Below are 18,310 nucleotides of genomic sequence, written 5' to 3'. Positions count from 1 at the left end.
ATTAACATAAAATATAAATACTTAAAAGAGGTTGTATTATACTTCTTTGACTACTTTTTAGGTTAGATAATTATAAGGCACACCCCTATAATTAATGATTATGGTATGTTCTACTGAATACTAATGAGCTACCGTCTGCTACAGTCCAACATGGCTGCCACGAGGTCGAAAGTTGCTACGGAAGATGAAGAAATATCGGATTCTGACTCAGAAGCGGAACCGCAAGACGACTTTTTATTGGACGATGTTCTAAAACTTGGTGGGAATAAGGTAAAGTTTATTTGGGAAAGTTTAATCAATTTTGTTTGTAGATTTCTTGCAATAATGGTACACCAATTTATGTCGTGACATGTTGTGAGTTGACCACGTTTCTTGCCCCGTCTCCCCTCCCCTTCATAACTTCTCTAAAACTTTCTTTGATGGCGAAATAATGAAGAGGAATGAAGCCAATTAACATAGAATAAGTAGGAGATTGTCTAAATTCCGTTATCAAAAAAGGAATATAGCAAACATCTTCACAAATAATTTGCAATACCACATTTGTTTACATAATGAGTTTTATGATGATCGTCATCATCTTACGTCCAGCTTTATATGTTACTACTCATGTACTGTAGGCATGATCGTTGTTGTTTTCAAGTGTATGTGTGTATAGGCCATTGAGCTTGAAGCAAACAATAGATAAATGAATAAAATATGATTCGCTGATTATGATATTTTAGATCTGCACTACAACACATATTGTATTGGCGCCAATACCACTGTAACAGGGACTATCATGCAGCAGTGATAGCACCACACCAACTGCTCAGCCTATGGGGTCGCAACCTTTTAGCCTAGTGGTTGGAGTGCGTGAGGTTATGATCTGGAGCTCGGGGGATCGAACCCGGGGGCCGGCAGTTTATGTTACTCCCTTTCGGTGTTTCACCACATACCAAGCACCATACCAATACTCAGTCTGTTCTTCTGTGATCAGGGAGACTACAACACCCTGCGGATGCTTGACGAGACCCAGGACGTGATAGAACTTCCACAGGACGAGGGGAGCGACGTAGAACCAGATGAGGTAAGGTCATAAGGAACTTGAAAGTTGCAAATTAGAGTAACACCAAGGAGGTTTAAAACCTCCTTGGTAACACACTGATCCCCCAATATATATATGTAAGATTCCAGTAGATATATAGATCTAACATCGTTCACACCAAAGTCTCCCCTCAGTAAGACAGCTGAAGCGTCCAGTCTGGAACTTTTAGTTTTGTTCAGCCATTCTGTTTTTCCAATGTGGCTTCTTCAGTGAACCAGGCTTAAATAAGCATAGCACACAAAGTTTGCACTTACCTTTCCACTACAGTATCAATTCCAACAATATGTTTTGCAAATGCCATTCCAAACTTATTGTGAATAATATAATAAAAACAATTAGTAAAATGCAGTAACTTCTATCTCATTCAAAATATAACTCTTGATCTTTTTTCTTTCAGATTAAGGCAATCATAAAAAAGTTGGGCTTAGACAAGCTCAACGCTCTTCCTGAAGATCGGTAGGTTATATTTATCTACATAATGTGTTGCAATTATTATACATATTTTAAGTCAATTGTCTGCCTTATTCTAGTTTCACGTACCCAGGTCTAGTTTCAACAGTCTCCAACAAATGAAGTTCATCTGTGATGGTACATTGATTTTGTAAAGATTTTGTATGTTAATTCTGTACACAAAGTCACAAACTGTGTCACAAAGTAAAGGGCTTGCCAACAAGCTTTTGACCAGTCATTTGATCCTTCTCAAGTTGAAATAACCGGAAGCCTTTTGTTGACATCACACTTCCTTTCAGGTCACATGACATAGCCGATAGGGTTTGGGTCTTTTCAACTTGAGGACAAAAGGACTGGTCAAATGCTTGTTAACAAGCACTTTATTGTATGTACGGAATAAGTTCATTAAATCTTTGTATGATGATTGATTTGTTCTAATTCCAGGGATGAAAAGGAAGATTTTTCAGAAACAAGCAGCCATGAAGGAGAAGAAGAAGAAGACATGCAGAGTACAGAAACAAAAGCAGACACAGCTGATGTCCAAGTAAGCGAGGTGTCCAGTTCATCTCAGCCACAAGAACAGAGGAAACCTCAGGGAAAGTTCATTATTGCTCCAGGGGAGAGGTGGTACCAGGCAGAGGTTAGCATAAAATATTATTTATACCCATTCCTTACAATCCCAGGACATATAGTACATGTTCCCAACTTTAAATGTATCGTTTAAAAGAATGCAAAAAGAGTTGCCCATTCTTTTCTGCAGCAGAAATATTAGAGACTATAACAGAGATGTTTTTCTCGTAGAGGCACTTATGTGGACTTTGTGCAGGGTCAACTGGATATTATTGCATTAAGAAAACTTAGAGAAAATGTGTAGGTACATCATGTCTTACCAAAACATTCACAGCATTCATAGTAACTCCTGTTGTTTATATCATACATCAGTTCCCAACAGACCCAACCACCTGGCCCACAGTGAAGCCAGCAACAGCAGAGCAGCTGAAAAGAGAGGCAACCAGGTTATTTGAACAAGAAGTCAAGCAGCACAACCAGTGTAAGCTTTCTTTGACAACAATCTTAAAGTTAAACTCCCTTTCATTTTACAGTATTTATGTGCTTACACTAAGTTACAGTAATGTTTCTCTATTGCTGAGGCTTCCCAAAAAATGTTGTGCCTCTGGTTACCCAACCGACCCTAGCAAAAACCTGCCAAACCCAGCAACATGGGGTTGACCATTGGCAAGAGACATAAAATGTTTTCTCTGACATCAGAGTAATGAAAACATTGTAGAATTGTTTAACAATTTTTAGGACAATCTGCTGGTTATGACATGTTTCAATCTCATGATTGTCATTTTTTTACCTTGTAGTGAAAAACAAGAGGAAGAGTTCGGACTTTGGCTGGCTGAAGACCGTGGCCACTGCGGGAACGTTATCGGACAGGGTGGCGGGACTGACCGTGCTGATACAGGACGCACCGCTCCACAACCTGGCCAGTCTGGAGACGCTGGTCAACATGGCCAAGAAGAAGATGCGGAGGGAGGCAACACAAGCTGTCGGTCAGTCTGGGACTGGAAAATTTCTTGCATGGTCATTTAGTAATGCTTTCATTGTGTAAAACACCAATCTCATTTTTGAACTTGTCAACTAAAAAAGTAGGACAGTTGAAAAGTCCAAATCATTTCCACATCTAAGCACCATATGATATGTGCCCAGTGTATATGTATGCCTTGAATCTACTGTACACTACTAGTTTCTTTTACTCTTTTCATGACTATACCAATCTCTGTATTGACACATGTGCATGTGTTTGTTGTTTTTCCCAAGACACTTTGAAGGAACTGTGGTTGTCTGATCTCCTTCCTGATGGTAGAAAGTTGAAAACGTTTGAGCAGGTAAGATTCATAAGACACAGAAAAGAATAGAAAGTCCATCTTGCTGTATGTACTTTATTAGACGTCTGTAATGATAATAAAAAAATGCTTTCTTTTATCTTATATGTCATTGTGATATAGCCTGGGTCCAAAGTTGGTGCCAAGGCTTTTCTGGAAGAAAGGAAAATGCATAGATAAAATTAGCAAGAAGTTCACAATAAAAAGAATTAGTTAGCAAGAAATTCATAAAATTTCACAAAGGTATGATTTCTTGTTCAATAAGTTACAATTGTGGTCTCTGTCTCTCTCTGTCAGCATCCCCTGTCTATATTAACTGAGGTCACCGGGGGTAACCAGGAGGGCAGGAGGAGGAGACTCATCATGTGGTACTACGAGGACAGGGTCAAACAGTTATACTCCGAGTTCATCTCAGCTATACAGGTAGGTCCTATCTGTTTCTGCAGAATAGTTCAGGACTTAGGACTTGAAACCCTGATGACATAATTAGTGGCACTTTGTTTAATGGTGCTTTACAATATTAGAATATGTTAGGACACCATAGATATGCATTTCCTATGTATAACTTCGGTACTACAGCATTGTTTCAACCTTGAATGTAGAAAACCTTTTACCACCTACAGTGAAATAAGACCACTGGAAAAGTAAATGAATCTACAGTACTGCAAGAATTAGATTAGTACTGTTACCACATCCTTGATGGATGTGTGTTTGATCAAGCATTACTTCATTAGCTCATGTTTTTCTTTTCAGACCCTAGCGCATGACACAGTGGCAACAAACAAGTCCAAAGCTCTAGGTAAGAATTGTAGTGAACTACCTTTCAGACACACACGCTGAACTTTAATCTGAGAATATTCCAATAACGTGTTGCATTGTCACAGATTTCTTAACCATCCTCATATACTTTTTAAAGAATTGAACAACCCTTAACAGTTAGTAGAATGTTTTTTTGGTACCAATCCATAGTTGTGACAGGGGAACTTATATAATACAGTGTACTGGTAGTTGATTACAGTACGCTGTATTATATAATGTAGAACTTGTAGTTAAGAATGTTGGTTGTTCTCAATATCTGCTTGCCTAATTTAATATCTCTGTTATTATTAATAGGTACAGTCTTGGAACTTCTGAGTAACAAACCAGAACAAGAAAAGGTTTGTACAGTCTCATTAAGAATGATTCTTTGAATGTTATGTAAAGGTTGGTCTTGGAAATACGAACGTCATACCTACAGTTCTACAGAAGTTTGTAGCCCTCTATTTAACATACAACCATCCCAAATAAACGCGCTTGTAACCAGGACAGTTTTTTAGCACAAAAGTAGCTAAAGTATGACTCTGTCTTTATGATACTTGCCTTCTTTTGATGATCCCATACCTGTGTTTTAATGCTGGGAATGATGTTTTCTCCAGGTCCTACTGGAACTACTGGTTAACAAGGTCGGCGACCCTGACTACAAGATTGCATCCAAAGCAGCTCATCTACTGGGAAAACTGGGTAAGGCAATTTGTACTGTATGTGAAAAAGCTCAAGCATTTCCTATGTTCTCTCTATGCTTTTTTTAAGTCAAGTTTCTTTTGTTGTTAGAATATCAGATTTAGTATTTCTGTAAATTCAATGTACATGTATGGAGTCTTGATCATTTTATGTAATCAATATGTGTTCTCTTCTTTGTTACCAGTGGATATGCACCCCAACATGAGGATAGTGGTGGTGAGAGAGGTGGAGAGACTGCTGTACAGACCCAACGTCAGCAACAAGGCTCAGTATGTTTGCACACTTTTCCGTCTCATGGCACGAGAGCTTAAAGCACCCTCCCTGTACATCAATTTCTACATTAGCACCATGATGTAGTGGTGTAACATTGTTTGAACAAGACTAAGTGCTATATTTTTAGATTCTAGATGTTTGGCACAACAGAATATGAACCTCTCATAATTCTAAAAGGATATCCTGTGACTGTCATGTTAAACAAATTAAAGAAATCTACTAATGCAGAATCAGTTATCCCCAAGGTATCCACACTTCAGATATCCAGGTGTTTAAGACATTCTTTAGAGTCCTTAAGAACATGTTTTTTTTATGTGTTGGAGTTACCAACGACAGAATAAAAGACATGTAATGAAATTACCTGCCTGACAGTTCAAATTGTTCTTTTTTGTAGTGGCAATTTTGTTTTTTGATTTGCTTTTATTGGCAGCTACTCTTACTATATGAACCATATGTGTTATTGTGAGAGTGTTATTTTCTTGAAAAGTTGAATGTTTATTCGTTTACATTGCTACATTACAGGTACTACAGTATGTGCTTCCTGAACCAGTTGGTACTGGATCATGACAGTAGTGAGTTAGCCAACAAGCTGGTCACCATCTACTTCTCATTCTTCAAGGTAGGACTGTGGTTTCTGTACAATATATTGGTGTGTTTTATTGCTTTTTCATATGAATGTTTTACTTTAGATAATAAACACATTCTAGTACATAACAAGTTGTTACACTTGTAAGTTGATCATTTCTCATGTATCAATTGTGAGATCATACTGTTATTAATGTTATTGCTTGAGGTGCTGAATATTGTGTAGCATTCAGATCTCACCTTGTCTGCAGTTCTTTTGAAAGTCACTAGGAGGCACTTATGGAAGTCTTCTCTGCATGTCTGATCTAATGTCAATTCTATGCAGGTCTATGTACAGAAAAAGGAGAAGGACACTAAGATGTTGAGTGCACTGCTGACTGGTGTCAACAGGGCATTCCCTTATGCCAATGGTGTGTTACTTTTTTGATATCTAATTTTCAAATCATTTTTTTATAAATAGCCATTGATAGAACTAAAATTCTGGAATTTGTTTTGTTTACTTGAAAGATCTCCATTAGTGACAGATCATACTTGAATTGGTACGAGATAGTTATAAAAATTGAATAAATGTCATGACAACTGTGGTTGGAAATGTCTATGTTTTTTAAAGCCTCACACAAAGAAAATTTTCTTTTCTCCATGACAGTTAAAGATGAGAAGGTGGATACCCAGATCAATGAACTGTTCAAAGTGGTCCATGCCGTTAACTTCAACATCAGTGTACAGGTATGTGTTGACTCTTTGACGTAGAGGTCTTTCATTTTACATCCCTGCTACAGTTACATTTGTAAGCTGTGGAACAGCCTCTTGTAGGACATTGTGAACACAAAGGACTCTCAGAACTTTAAATTTTAAGTTAACGCCCACCTCAGCGCCACTCGTCAGCGCCCTGTATAATGAACATTATTCAGCTCTGCTGCTAAGCTTAGGTCATGGCAACAGCATAGATAAAAAAAACCATAATGCCTAACATGGTGTATATTTTGTGCTCACTCAATTTATTAGCCCAAGAGTTAAATTCTATATTTCATTTTCTTGTAAAACATACTATACGGTTGGTTTAGTTTGTACAGATTGTTGATGTACATTTTAATATTATACACCTGTATGTTACTATTCCTGATCAACATTGTATAGGCATTGGCAAGATACTGGATGAAACAGTATACATTTTTCCATTTAGGCATTGATGCTATTGTACCAAGTCATGGATTCAAGGTGAGATTTTTCCCCCATTTTGTAATTTGTTTTGATTGTTCTTCACTCGTGTAGAAACCTATAGTAGGCTACAGTAACTGTTTTCATTTTCTCTGCTATTGTAGGCCCTGATATTTAATAAGTTATGAATGGGAAGTACATGTTATAAAATGTATTTATATGTGCATTTTATCATGACTACAATGTTGGTAGTCTTGTTTTACAGTAACAGAAATACAGTAAATGATATGCTACTTGCGTACTAGTTGTTTGTTGTTGTAATTACTTCTCAAATGATTTATACATTTTAGGAGTCAAGTGCAGGACTTAGAATCATTGTTTTATCATCTCCCTTGGCTACCAGAATGCCCTTAGTAGATAAAAGCTCATATAGAATCTTCCTTCTGTCTTCCTTGAAGACAAGCGGTGTCAGACAGGTACTACACAGCGCTGTACAGGAAACTGTCGGACCCAGAGCTGAAGCACTCCTCCAGACAGGCCATGTTCCTCAACCTGCTCTACAAGTCTGTCAAGTCTGACGTGGCCTTCAGGAGGGTCAAGGTCAGGGTCATACTGAGTTACAGTTGTACAAAATGTAGCAGAGAGTCAGGTTCATATTGATGTACAGTTGGAGTGGTTGTAATTAGACTACACAGTCACACAGCATTTCTTAGTTTGAGAGTTTTAAGGCACCTACATCTCAGAAAAAAATCTATGTATCTTGCCATTGAGCACAATGCACTGTAAATTTAATTTCACTGGGGCTCAAATGTTCGGGTGAGGCGAAAAGAAGTTTTTGGTTTAAACCATTCTGCAATAATACCATGGAAACATATTTGCAGTGTCATGATTTTGCTGTGGAGAGGTCACCACACAAAAAGAAACTCCACAAACATTTCAACATTTATAGCAATCAGATGATGGACGACTGTCCAACAATTTTGATGAGATTTAACGCTTGGAACCATTAATTCGACACCTTTACGCCAACGCACCATTTTATGTAAATCAACAAGCGGACTTATGAGAATTTCGGTAATCATTGACTGTATCGTGTACGTTGTTTTTGCCGCAATTGCTTCATGTGTGTAACTCTTCCAAATCATTGACATATCTCGGAAAAATTACGTCTTCAACATAGGACCCAATATGACGGCGCCTTGCGTAATCTGTTCCAAACCATTAATCCGACAGTATACAACAATGTCGCTGTGAACCGATAATTTCAATAGTTAGAACAACGGTTATTTCCCGATTCATCTGTCAACCAACGGCCACTTACACTAGTTACTACAGGCATCACATGTCACAGTCGGTACGCCGCTGATGCACTCACGATACTGCGGTCAAAATAAATAGTCCTGAAAAACATCGTCCTGCGGCAGACCCGTTCTTATGTTCCATTGCACTGTCGTGGCTATTATAAACCTTGAGGTCTGATACTTAAGCCTGCTACAGCTATCGAAATGCGAGTAACTAACGTTTGCTTGCACTACTGCCCGGTAAACAAAAATATATGCCAGGCGGAAACGGAAACTATCCTAACACAGGTCATCGGCCTGTACCAAGCGAACATCAATGCGGTAGAGGGGAGTACGACTCTCGTGTGTCGCTATCGTCTTAGCCGCTGTTGGGATGTATGTTCCGGAAATATAAAAATAACACGTGTCTTTTATAAAGAATGCAAAAGCTTTACTTTTGCATTAATTGCTGCCAAAATTCAATTATTTTATAGTATAACCTTGTCATTAGCATGCTAAACCCGTAGTGAGTCGGTTGGTATGGTCTTCAATACCTGTTTGCACTAGCTTGCACGTGGCTCCGGACTTTTACATTTGAAAATAGGGGAAAATAGAAAGAGTAGTTAATTTGTTGACGTCGGTTACTATTTCCAATTGCTGATGACCTGTAAACACTTGTTGGACATGTCTATTTAATAATCCAAGACAGGAAAGGGGAAAAATGAATAAATGAATAAATATAAATGATCTGCATCGTCTGCTATTGCTCACGTGATCACCCGTATGATTCTGGGAATATTCAAAATGGCGGTTTCCGAAGACGCGATCGCAAAGCCTCTGGATAATTTGCGCTTTGTTTGGATCAGGGACAAAACTAGACTTATTTGCTGTTATTGACGGACATATTGTTTATTCCTCTTTTGATCGATACAAGTATAGATATGTAATGTGATGATATGAAGAAGAAAATGTTGACATTATGACGGTGTGTTGCCGCTGCTCCCTCTCCCATGACATACGTAACGTTAAAACAAACGGTTAGTAAATTGACGACCTCGTCATTGCAAAGTTTGATCTTCATGAACTTATGACTGTACCTTTTTGACATCAGTACTTAACTCGTATTGGAATGCAATTAACAGTTTTTGCATCAACCTGCTGAATCTTGATTGGCAAGCCAATACTTAAAAGTGTCGAATTAAAAGGGTGTCGAATTAATGGTTCCTAGCGTTACAGACTGGATTTTCAGCTTGCCTAAAAGCACAGAATTCAAATGATTCTTCGTATATCTCTCTATTCAAAATATCATGACTTAAGAAGAATGGGTATGAATTTGATCAGTTATCCTGACCAATGCACAGTTTTGAAATTGCATACTTTTAACTCTATCTTTCTCTCCTGTCCAGGCCTTTATAAAGAGGATACTACAGGTCTGCTGTGGTCAGCAGCCATCCTTTGTTTGTGGGGCCTTGTTCTTAGTGTCAGAGGTGAGGGGGTGTGTCACTCCAAAATCAAGCTCTATACGAAAGTAGTATACTGAATTTTTGAAGAAATCTTATGATGTAGTAAATTCTCCACTTGTGGTGAGTTTTTGCACTAACAGTTTTGTTTTATTTTGCAGATTGCAAAAGTACATCCAGGGCTTAGGACGATCACTTTGGCTGCAGAGGTATGTATAATTGATCCAACAAGGTTTCTCTCAATTGTGCGTACAGTACATGTACTGGAAAGTCAGTTCAAGCACAGCTACAATTTTTCAAGATTCAAACCTTTTTTTTTACTCATTTAGGAGTCAGATGATGAGGAACATTTTGAGGATGTAGAATTACCAGAGGAGGAGGTTATTGTAGGAGATGGAGAAGAAGTTGGAGGGAAAACTGAAAGTACAGAAGAGCAGAAAGAGGAGGTCACAAAACCATCTGAACCTGGGAGGAGTGGTGCATCATGGGTACACAGACTAGGTCAGTCATACTGCTGTCTGCTGAGCTGCTTTGACTTAGGGCTGATCCATTATACAATTATGGGGTTAAAGACAATGATTGATAAATTTAATGCCAAATATGATGGTAATTTTTTCAATGTGTAGATATTTGCAAATGATGTATAATACAAGTAACCATTTTTATCACAAGTACTATCTATTGGTAAAATGAACATTTTGGCAACACCTCAGGAATGAAGCCTTAACCCAACATGTCCCCTCTGTAGGTAAAGGTAAAACGTCGTCCTCCCAGTATGACCCCCAGGGTAGGAACCCCCTGTACTGTGGTGCAGACGAAAGCTGCTTGTGGGAGCTGTGTAAGGTACGGACACCGTTTCTTTTCAACTGTAACTTGGTGATTCAGCAATAAAGGCATCTCTATTGAAGTTTAAATTTACTTTTGTGACTTTGCAAAGCGACATTTCCTGTAACTGAATGTATCTTCACTCAGAAGCGTCTTACAAATACTGTAAAATCAAATTAGCAGCCGGCTATTTTCGCCGCCTATTTACAATTTCGTGCCGGCTACTTTGGTGTAGAAATTTTCAAAAAATAGAAGCATGACTCCAGTATTCTCAGTTACAAACTCCTCCGGCCAATTCTATAGATAAACATCTGGCATTTTTCTGATAGCTTCCGTGGCTCGCCTGTTACTTTTGGATGCCTCCTACTCTAAAACTTTGTGACAAGGCTGAAATACATCTTGCGTACAAGAAACAAGTTTCCAGATAAACAAGTCTTTGTTAACTAACCATATCCCTTTTCTCTTTCACAGCTGGCCAACCACTTCCATCCCTCAGTCGCTCTATTTGCCAAAAAGATCCTGGATGTAAGTTTTGCATCTGCATTTAGTTAGTGTATGGAACCAACATTTATCTATTTATCTGCTCTATTTACTTGAAGCTGTTACAACAGGGATATTTCTGGAAATGAGGTTTGCAGTGTCTAGTTCTTTGTTTAGTTTTACATCTTTTTCAAAAGGTTTAACTTGATAGCCAGATAGAAAAACTAATAATGTAGTAATTACCTTTCACCAGGTGCAATACTGTTGTAGTCTGATAGATGGCAGATATAAAGTGTGCTATTGCACCTCTCAGAATCTTCAGCCCTAAACTTCCTTGTTTCCCATGCTAAAGGGTGATGCCATCCAGTACAGTGGGGACCCTCTCCAAGACTTCACCTTAGCTAGGTTCTTGGACAGATTTGTCTTCAGAAATCCCAAACAAAGGAAACAAGGTAAGAAATGTTGTTTGAACACAGGAGAGTCATTCTGCTGAAAAGGTTGATAGCCTGATTTAAAAAATTCACCAGCTGCAATACTGTTGTAGTTTGGTAGGCGGCATCTATAAGGTGTACTGTTTGCAGACTTCAAGGCTTCGCATCTGAACAAATTGTTGCAATTTTACCATGATGTGTTCTGTGTCAGTTGTATACTTCTTTGTCTTTACAGTATTTTTTGATATAGAAGAGTTTTTAATCTACTAGTATTTTTTCTGTTTGCAGTATCTGTTATTTTGGGCAGCTCTGTTGTGAGAACTTTGATTGTGATAAGTTCTGTTGTATCTTTCCAGACCCTGGTCAGTCAGTCATGCAGCCAAAGTCCACCAGATTTGAACCCAGGGGAGTCAAGAGGTTTCCAGGTTAGTTCTATTTAATTTGTTAAGAACAACAGTCATTTGGTTCATGTATTATTCTTCCATACATTTCCTGCTGACATGAGGTTATTCTCATCCCTGTTGATAAAGGTTAGACATCCAGGTAGTAAGATACGCCAAAAATAGTTCAAGCAACTGGATAAAATTTTCTCATCCCCACAGTGAACAGTGAGGAGTTTCTGCAGACAGAGGAGCAGAAGATTCCTGTGGATGAAGTCTTCTTCCACCGGTGAGAGTCAAAAACGATCTTAGACTTTGCACAAACACTTTGAGCAAACCCATTTCCTCTGATAAGACCTACGACATAGTCAATTTCATGTCTGACATTGTAGAGTGCTTCAATGATCTGCATGTGATCCAGAATATGGTATAGTGTGTTCACATGGAATACAACATGGTGTATACTGTATTGCCCAAGGTATACAGGAAGGCCAGGACCAAGGGTGATGCGGAATACACCATGTTGTATTTTTTTGTCATACCCACCAGAGAAAACACACATTTCAGTGTGAAGTTAAGAAAAGTTGGTGTTCCAGCGTCCGGAATCTGGTATTCGATTTTTCGACAGTGGTGCGCAACTGGTGCACACCAAGTGACTGATTTTGTTTGATGTGCTTTCGTACCTGTTGCAGTCCAGATACCGGGCTACCCCCTCTGTGGGTTGTCTCGGACTGAAGGCTGCATAGACTAACCCGTGTGCCTTTTACCTCTGCTTGTCCATCACATGGACGGGTAGCGTTACTGGTGCACCACAGCTCTTTCTTTCCACTACTGTAAATTCATTTGAAATATTCTATAGAAGCCCTTGTGATAAAAGTAGCAACCCCGTGTGATAGCCCAAAATATCACCTGGTCCGGAACACCCATATTGAACGTTATCCCTGCCCAGGTATGACATTAATGTACTTATCTGTCACTACAGGTTCTTCTCCAAGAGAGCCCAGTTTGGGAGGAAGGCGAGAGACGGTGACAATGACAGTGACATTGAGAGTGTCGGAGACGAGGAGTTTGACAGGATACTGGGTAGGATTATAGTATTTATACAATACTGTAAAATCTTCTAGTGTAGCAAAACTAATGTTTGGTACTTCTGACTGTGTACCCAGTTTCATCTCTCTCATCTTAGTTGAGTAGCATGGTGAACTATGTTATGATAATGTTGATATAATGCAGAACCAAGCTGTCATCAGCTTAGTATAATTACTTCCACCCTTATGAATAAAACATGAAGTGCTCGCTTGTTGTATCTTGTCAAAGAAGATGATATACAATCATGATTGATTCTAATCTTTCCTATATCAGTAATGCCAAATACATTGAATTACTCCATTTTCAGATAAATTTGAAGGTGATGAAGAAGATGAAGACCTTGGAATGGACTTTGCAAGGTATGGACATAAGGACAATCCTCAGAAAAATGTGATTCTTAGATGAAAAGGTTTTAACTCTGTATTTTTTTTAGTACTTACTCCTTCAGTCAATCAGGATATTTTGAATGTTCACAGTGAACTTACACGTAACAAAAGGAAAGGTAAGAAGAGGAAGGGAGAGGAGGAGGAGGAGGAGAGTGATGATGAGGATGAACTGGAGGATGAAGATGAGATGATGGAGGATGATGACCTGGAGGATGATAATGGTGAGGTATGGGGAGAGGAGGAAGAGGATGGGGAGGAGGCAGGTGTGTTCATGGACCCTGCCGAGGAGAACATGTTTGCAGATGCACCAGGTGGCAGTGATGAAGGTGGGTAAATAGAACAGCTGATAAATTTTGAATAAAGGTGTTAATTTGAAAAATAGATGTAGATGAAGTTCAAAGGCGTCTGGTTGATAAAATGTTTGTTTTATCATCCCAGCCATCATGTTATGGCTTTTGTATAGTGCTGTAATTTGTAGTCATTATTTTGGTAATGCAAAAAGCTAGAATGTGTTTATACAGCATGTGTTTTATTGCAAAGGGCAGTTTTGCTGTGTTCACTGGGATCTGATGTTTAACCTTTGCGTTACAGAATTCAGTTACGATGACATGGATGAGATGTCTTTCTCTGAAGAAGAAAACGGTGAGTGGAAAGAATTGTCCTGTTGTGATGTCATCTTGTACCCTGTCCTTGTTACCTCTGAAAAGGACATGTTTTAGCTTGCTTGGTTCTTGGTACAGTATACATGTAGTTCTAAAAAGTCATAATCGAATTTTGATTATTTCTTTGTGGGAAGATGTTAATGGATTAATTGCTGAAAAATTTATATTAAGCTCTGCATCCGTGACTTTTTGGACATCAACTTACAGCTTTCTTTTTAACTCTGAATTATAACCATATCGATCATAATGGTAAGATGAAAGGAGGGATACATTGGAGAATCCATGCTGCATTTGTTGAGTTTGGAGCTCTCCTAACTGTAGCATTTTGTAGTTCAAAGTGAAAATTAAGATTTGTTTATCTGCTTCTATAACCATCGTTTCTCTCTCCAGATGATGAAGATGAAGCAGTTGGACCAACCAAACAGGGCAAGAAAAAGGCAGCTAACAAGAGGAAAGCAGGAGATGGTGATGATGATGATGATGATAATGATGAGGGTGTGGACTTTGTTGCTGCCATGGCAACCAAACCCAAGAGAAAGAGGAGGAGAGGGAAGCTACCTGCTGTGGGGAGTGGCAGCATGTTCGCAGCAGCAGAGGAGGTAAGTTTAAGCTGTCAATGTCTTTTTCCCTCTCTATAATTTTTATTTACTTTTCTTCTGCACTTTTCAAACTTTCTTACTACAGAAGTTTTAACACTGTATGGTGACAGATCTTTTCATGGGTCCCATTGCTTGCTGGGAAAGCGGAGCACTATGGGTAATGCATGGTGAAAACAACATGACAACATAGCCCATTTCTGACACAGTATGCCTGCAACGCCTATGCTTTTTAATGTATTAAAGTGTATTAATGCATGCTTCAAACAACAACGCAACTTTGTTTTGATGTGATCTTGTTGCAGTCCAGATACCGGGCTACCCCCTCTGTGGGTTGTCTCGGACTGAAGGCTGCCTAGACTAACCTGTGCCTTTTACCTCTGCTTATCCATCACATGGGCGGGTAGCGTTACTGGTGCACAACAACTCTTTCTTTTCACTACCGTAAATTCAGTCATTTTCATGGAGACTTGAATTTGCAGTAAAAGGGGAAATTTGGTTTCTGCACTGTTTTTTAAAAGTTTGCAGTTGAAACAGTTCTGATGCACAGTTATTAGTAATTCAACATGCTACATGTATAATGCTTTGTATGTCATTGAGTTAATTTACCTAGCTAGGTGGGTAGGTCAGTCATTGACTCAATCCATTAATCACCTCACCATTCTTCCTGCTGATGTAATGTAATTGTTCTGATAACACTTCTGGTGGGTAAGCCCATATTAGGGAGAAGGTTAGAAGTGTTCTATGACGTGTCAGCAGAAGTCACTAACAAACATACTAATCCCATGGACAGGCCCTGTGTTCTGGTCTGATCTCACCTTTTTCTCACCTGGTGACTTGGCACACCTGTGCTGTTTCTATTGTTATCCAAGAGGAAACAGGAAGGTCAAGATTAGCTGGGACAATTGTTTGTCCTTTCTTCTAATCTCCAAGCAGATCTCCACGGAGGCAAAATTATATCAGCCAGCTAGATTCTTCGGCCAGCCCCCGTAGGAGATCTGCTTGGAGATTAGTTTTAACAGTTACAATTTACTTTGTAGTTACAACATAGACCTATGTTCTTGAATATTTATTCATATGTACCCACCAATGTTATAAGCTGCCTTGCAAAGTATCAATATCTAATACAAACTGAATGTTGGTTTCCTTTTGTCAGGCACAGTGAGGGAGATAGAGGATATGAATGGGAAATGAATTCTGTTGATTAGTAGAAAAGGAGCAGTGCTTTGAAAACTTTCTACAGTAGTACATGTATAACAAAGATCCCTTGGCAAATACAAGAGGAGCTTTCTTCATGCATTTATCTTTGTCCCTCTTTTGAACAGTTCTCTTCATTGTTGGATGACAATGCTGGCTCCAAGTTTGACAACATCGGCATCGGAGCCCTTTCCAACAAGGACAACGCAGGTGAGTCTTAGGAACAAATCCCCTGACTTATGTGACAACAAACAGCAGGTAACATGCACACGTACAGGTGTGAGTCACAGGTATAGTACACACCTGTGGAAGCTTTGGAATGTCAATTTGGACAAGACAACTGTTATTCACACTTAGATCCACCCTGTACTTAGGCAATTAGACAAAAAGACAAAAAGTCGCAGGTGATTTGTGGCATACTATTCAGGGGATGTTGTAGGGTACTTTTACTCCCATTGCAAAAAGCATTGTGTTCAAGATTTGTATCAAGTTTATATCAAGTTAGAGTCCAAGCGATTCTATATGTATCTGCAGGGACACTTAAGAAGTTGTTGAATTGCCTGGACATCCATCTAACTAGACAAAGTAAAAATCTTGGGCACAGAACCAGATTCGTTTGCAAGGGATGTAAAAGAAGCAATATACAGAACCAAAGTCTTGCTTAAGTTTACACAAAACTCTCATGGACTCTCTCTTGTAACCTTGTAGTAGATTTCTCTCCAAGGCTGTACAAGCCATCAAGGCCAGTAGCTTATTGTTATGCTGTTTTTGCAGATCTCTTGTAGAATGTTCCCAATGACACATACCTCATTACAAATGATGATAGTATCAAAACAATTAAGGAAGATAAAATCTACCTGGGAATTACATGTGACTTTGTGCGAGGACTCAAATAATTGATGATACTTTGAGCCCTCCTTGTATATGGAGCACCTGAAAAAACACAGCATTGATGTGACGGCATAGAAAACATGATAATTTCTTGGAAATTGTTAGGGATGGTAAGAGAATACAGGGGTAACTGTATCATTATGGAAGTGTTGTACCCCATGCCATGCAAAATTTTCCCAATAACACATAACTCATTACACAACTCTTACCACATAGATAGCATCAAAATGATTAAAGAAGATAAGATCTAGCTGGGAATTACAGGTGCAAGGACTGTGTTTATACAGCCCAGGAGAGGTATTCTAATAAGGAGGATGAATAATTGATACTTTGAGCCCTCCTTGTGTTTGGAGTGGCTGAAAAAGCAAAGAATGGATGTGCCTACACTTCAAAAAGTTATGATGTCATGGAATGGTTTGGGTTGGTAGAAAATATGTCACAGGAGCAACTGTCTTGTAAAAGGTAGCAGAATACAGTATTGACCCAATGGGGATTTCTATAGTTAAGGACCACAAGTTCAACATGGTAAGAATTATAGTAGGGTGCATCGTGCACTAGAGCAACTAGAGAAACAGATATGTTTTAGGTACAATTACAAAAAATCAGAAAATACTATCTGCTTTCCACGCCTTCTTTTGAATGGCGGTGTGTGGAGGTCAGCTGAGCTGCAACCAGCTCACCCCAAAAGGCACTTTTTGTTTATTGTTTGATAATAAGTTGTGTAAAAGGAAACATTTATACTGGAAAAATTCACAAGCCATACCATACAGTCTCAAAGCCGACATTTTCCTACGTATGGCTGTCCCTCACATAAGACTTTCCACCCAGTCTTCATATGTCATAGGCCGTCGGTCATATATGAATACTGCATTCTGCAACCAAGTATCGGACCCCCCCCCCCAAGCCAAACAAATGGCTAACTTCATTTCCCAAACATGCAAATCTTTGATGTCACAAATGTACACATCATACATGAATAGTAGGTTTGTATACTGTGTAGAAATGCCTGTAGTTGAAGAGATGGATGTATTATTATGTTTCTCTGTTCTCTACAGATGCCAAGCAGTTGAAGTGGGAGGTGGCCAGGGACCAGTGGGTGAGAGGACAGAACTGGAAGGACAAGAAGAGAAATCGAGGGAAGGGGCCACCGGGGAAGGGGAGGGGGAAGAAACAAGGGGGCAAGCAAGGGAAAAGAAGAAGATAGATCGATAACAGACCACTATACAGATGTAATTTCGCTGAAATTCAGTTGCTTTGTGGGAACACTGTTTGATTTTGTAAGAAAGTAATTGAGTTTGTATTTAAACAGCTTTTGAGACTTTGTATAGTTTTGAAATATATTTGGGGTCAGAATTAAAACTGAAATGCTACACAAAGTTCTTTGTTCATGTCACGATTGAAAATTAAATCAGGGTCAGAATTAAAACTGGAATTGAACATGAAGTCTTTGTTCCGTGTCGTGTGACCTAGCTTGTAGATATTCAGCATAGTTACCTGCTTACCGCAAACTTACTTTTGGGAGTAATCGTTTGGTAAAATTTTGTACCTTTAGCTCACATTTAGTCACTTTTTCTTTCTCTCTACCACATAATGCTGAAGAGTGGAATTATTTCTGGCTATAGTCCTTGTCTTTTTCTTATTTGAAGTCTAAAAGCCCTCCCAATTTCCCAAACTTATCCTTCTACAATTTCCTT

General features: G+C 38.9%; 1 protein-coding gene across 1 annotated transcript; it reads left to right on the top strand.

The window, feature by feature from the left end:
* Positions 1-110: 110 nt before the first annotated feature.
* Positions 111-18,059, top strand: LOC136432739 (CCAAT/enhancer-binding protein zeta-like). Its single transcript, XM_066424210.1, has 32 exons — positions 111-270; positions 977-1,066; positions 1,482-1,540; positions 1,979-2,174; positions 2,477-2,585; positions 2,902-3,090; positions 3,359-3,426; positions 3,721-3,846; positions 4,177-4,222; positions 4,537-4,580; positions 4,839-4,923; positions 5,108-5,192; positions 5,719-5,815; positions 6,107-6,191; positions 6,428-6,507; positions 6,965-6,999; positions 7,398-7,539; positions 9,626-9,706; positions 9,841-9,888; positions 10,009-10,180; positions 10,428-10,522; positions 10,976-11,029; positions 11,337-11,436; positions 11,772-11,840; positions 12,018-12,084; positions 12,778-12,878; positions 13,192-13,243; positions 13,361-13,596; positions 13,862-13,912; positions 14,323-14,531; positions 15,854-15,935; positions 17,672-18,059. Exons 1-32 carry the CDS (start codon positions 124-126, stop codon positions 17,818-17,820), a joined length of 3,249 nt encoding a protein of 1,082 aa, XP_066280307.1. The 5' UTR covers positions 111-123; the 3' UTR covers positions 17,821-18,059.
* Positions 18,060-18,310: the final 251 nt, after the last annotated feature.

The sequence above is a fragment of the Branchiostoma lanceolatum genome, chromosome 4 (genome assembly GCF_035083965.1).
Source record: "Branchiostoma lanceolatum isolate klBraLanc5 chromosome 4, klBraLanc5.hap2, whole genome shotgun sequence".
NCBI lineage: Eukaryota > Metazoa > Chordata > Leptocardii > Amphioxiformes > Branchiostomatidae > Branchiostoma > Branchiostoma lanceolatum.
The sequence above is the reverse complement of the archived record's forward strand: the minus strand, read 5'-3'. Positions and strand labels throughout refer to the sequence as shown.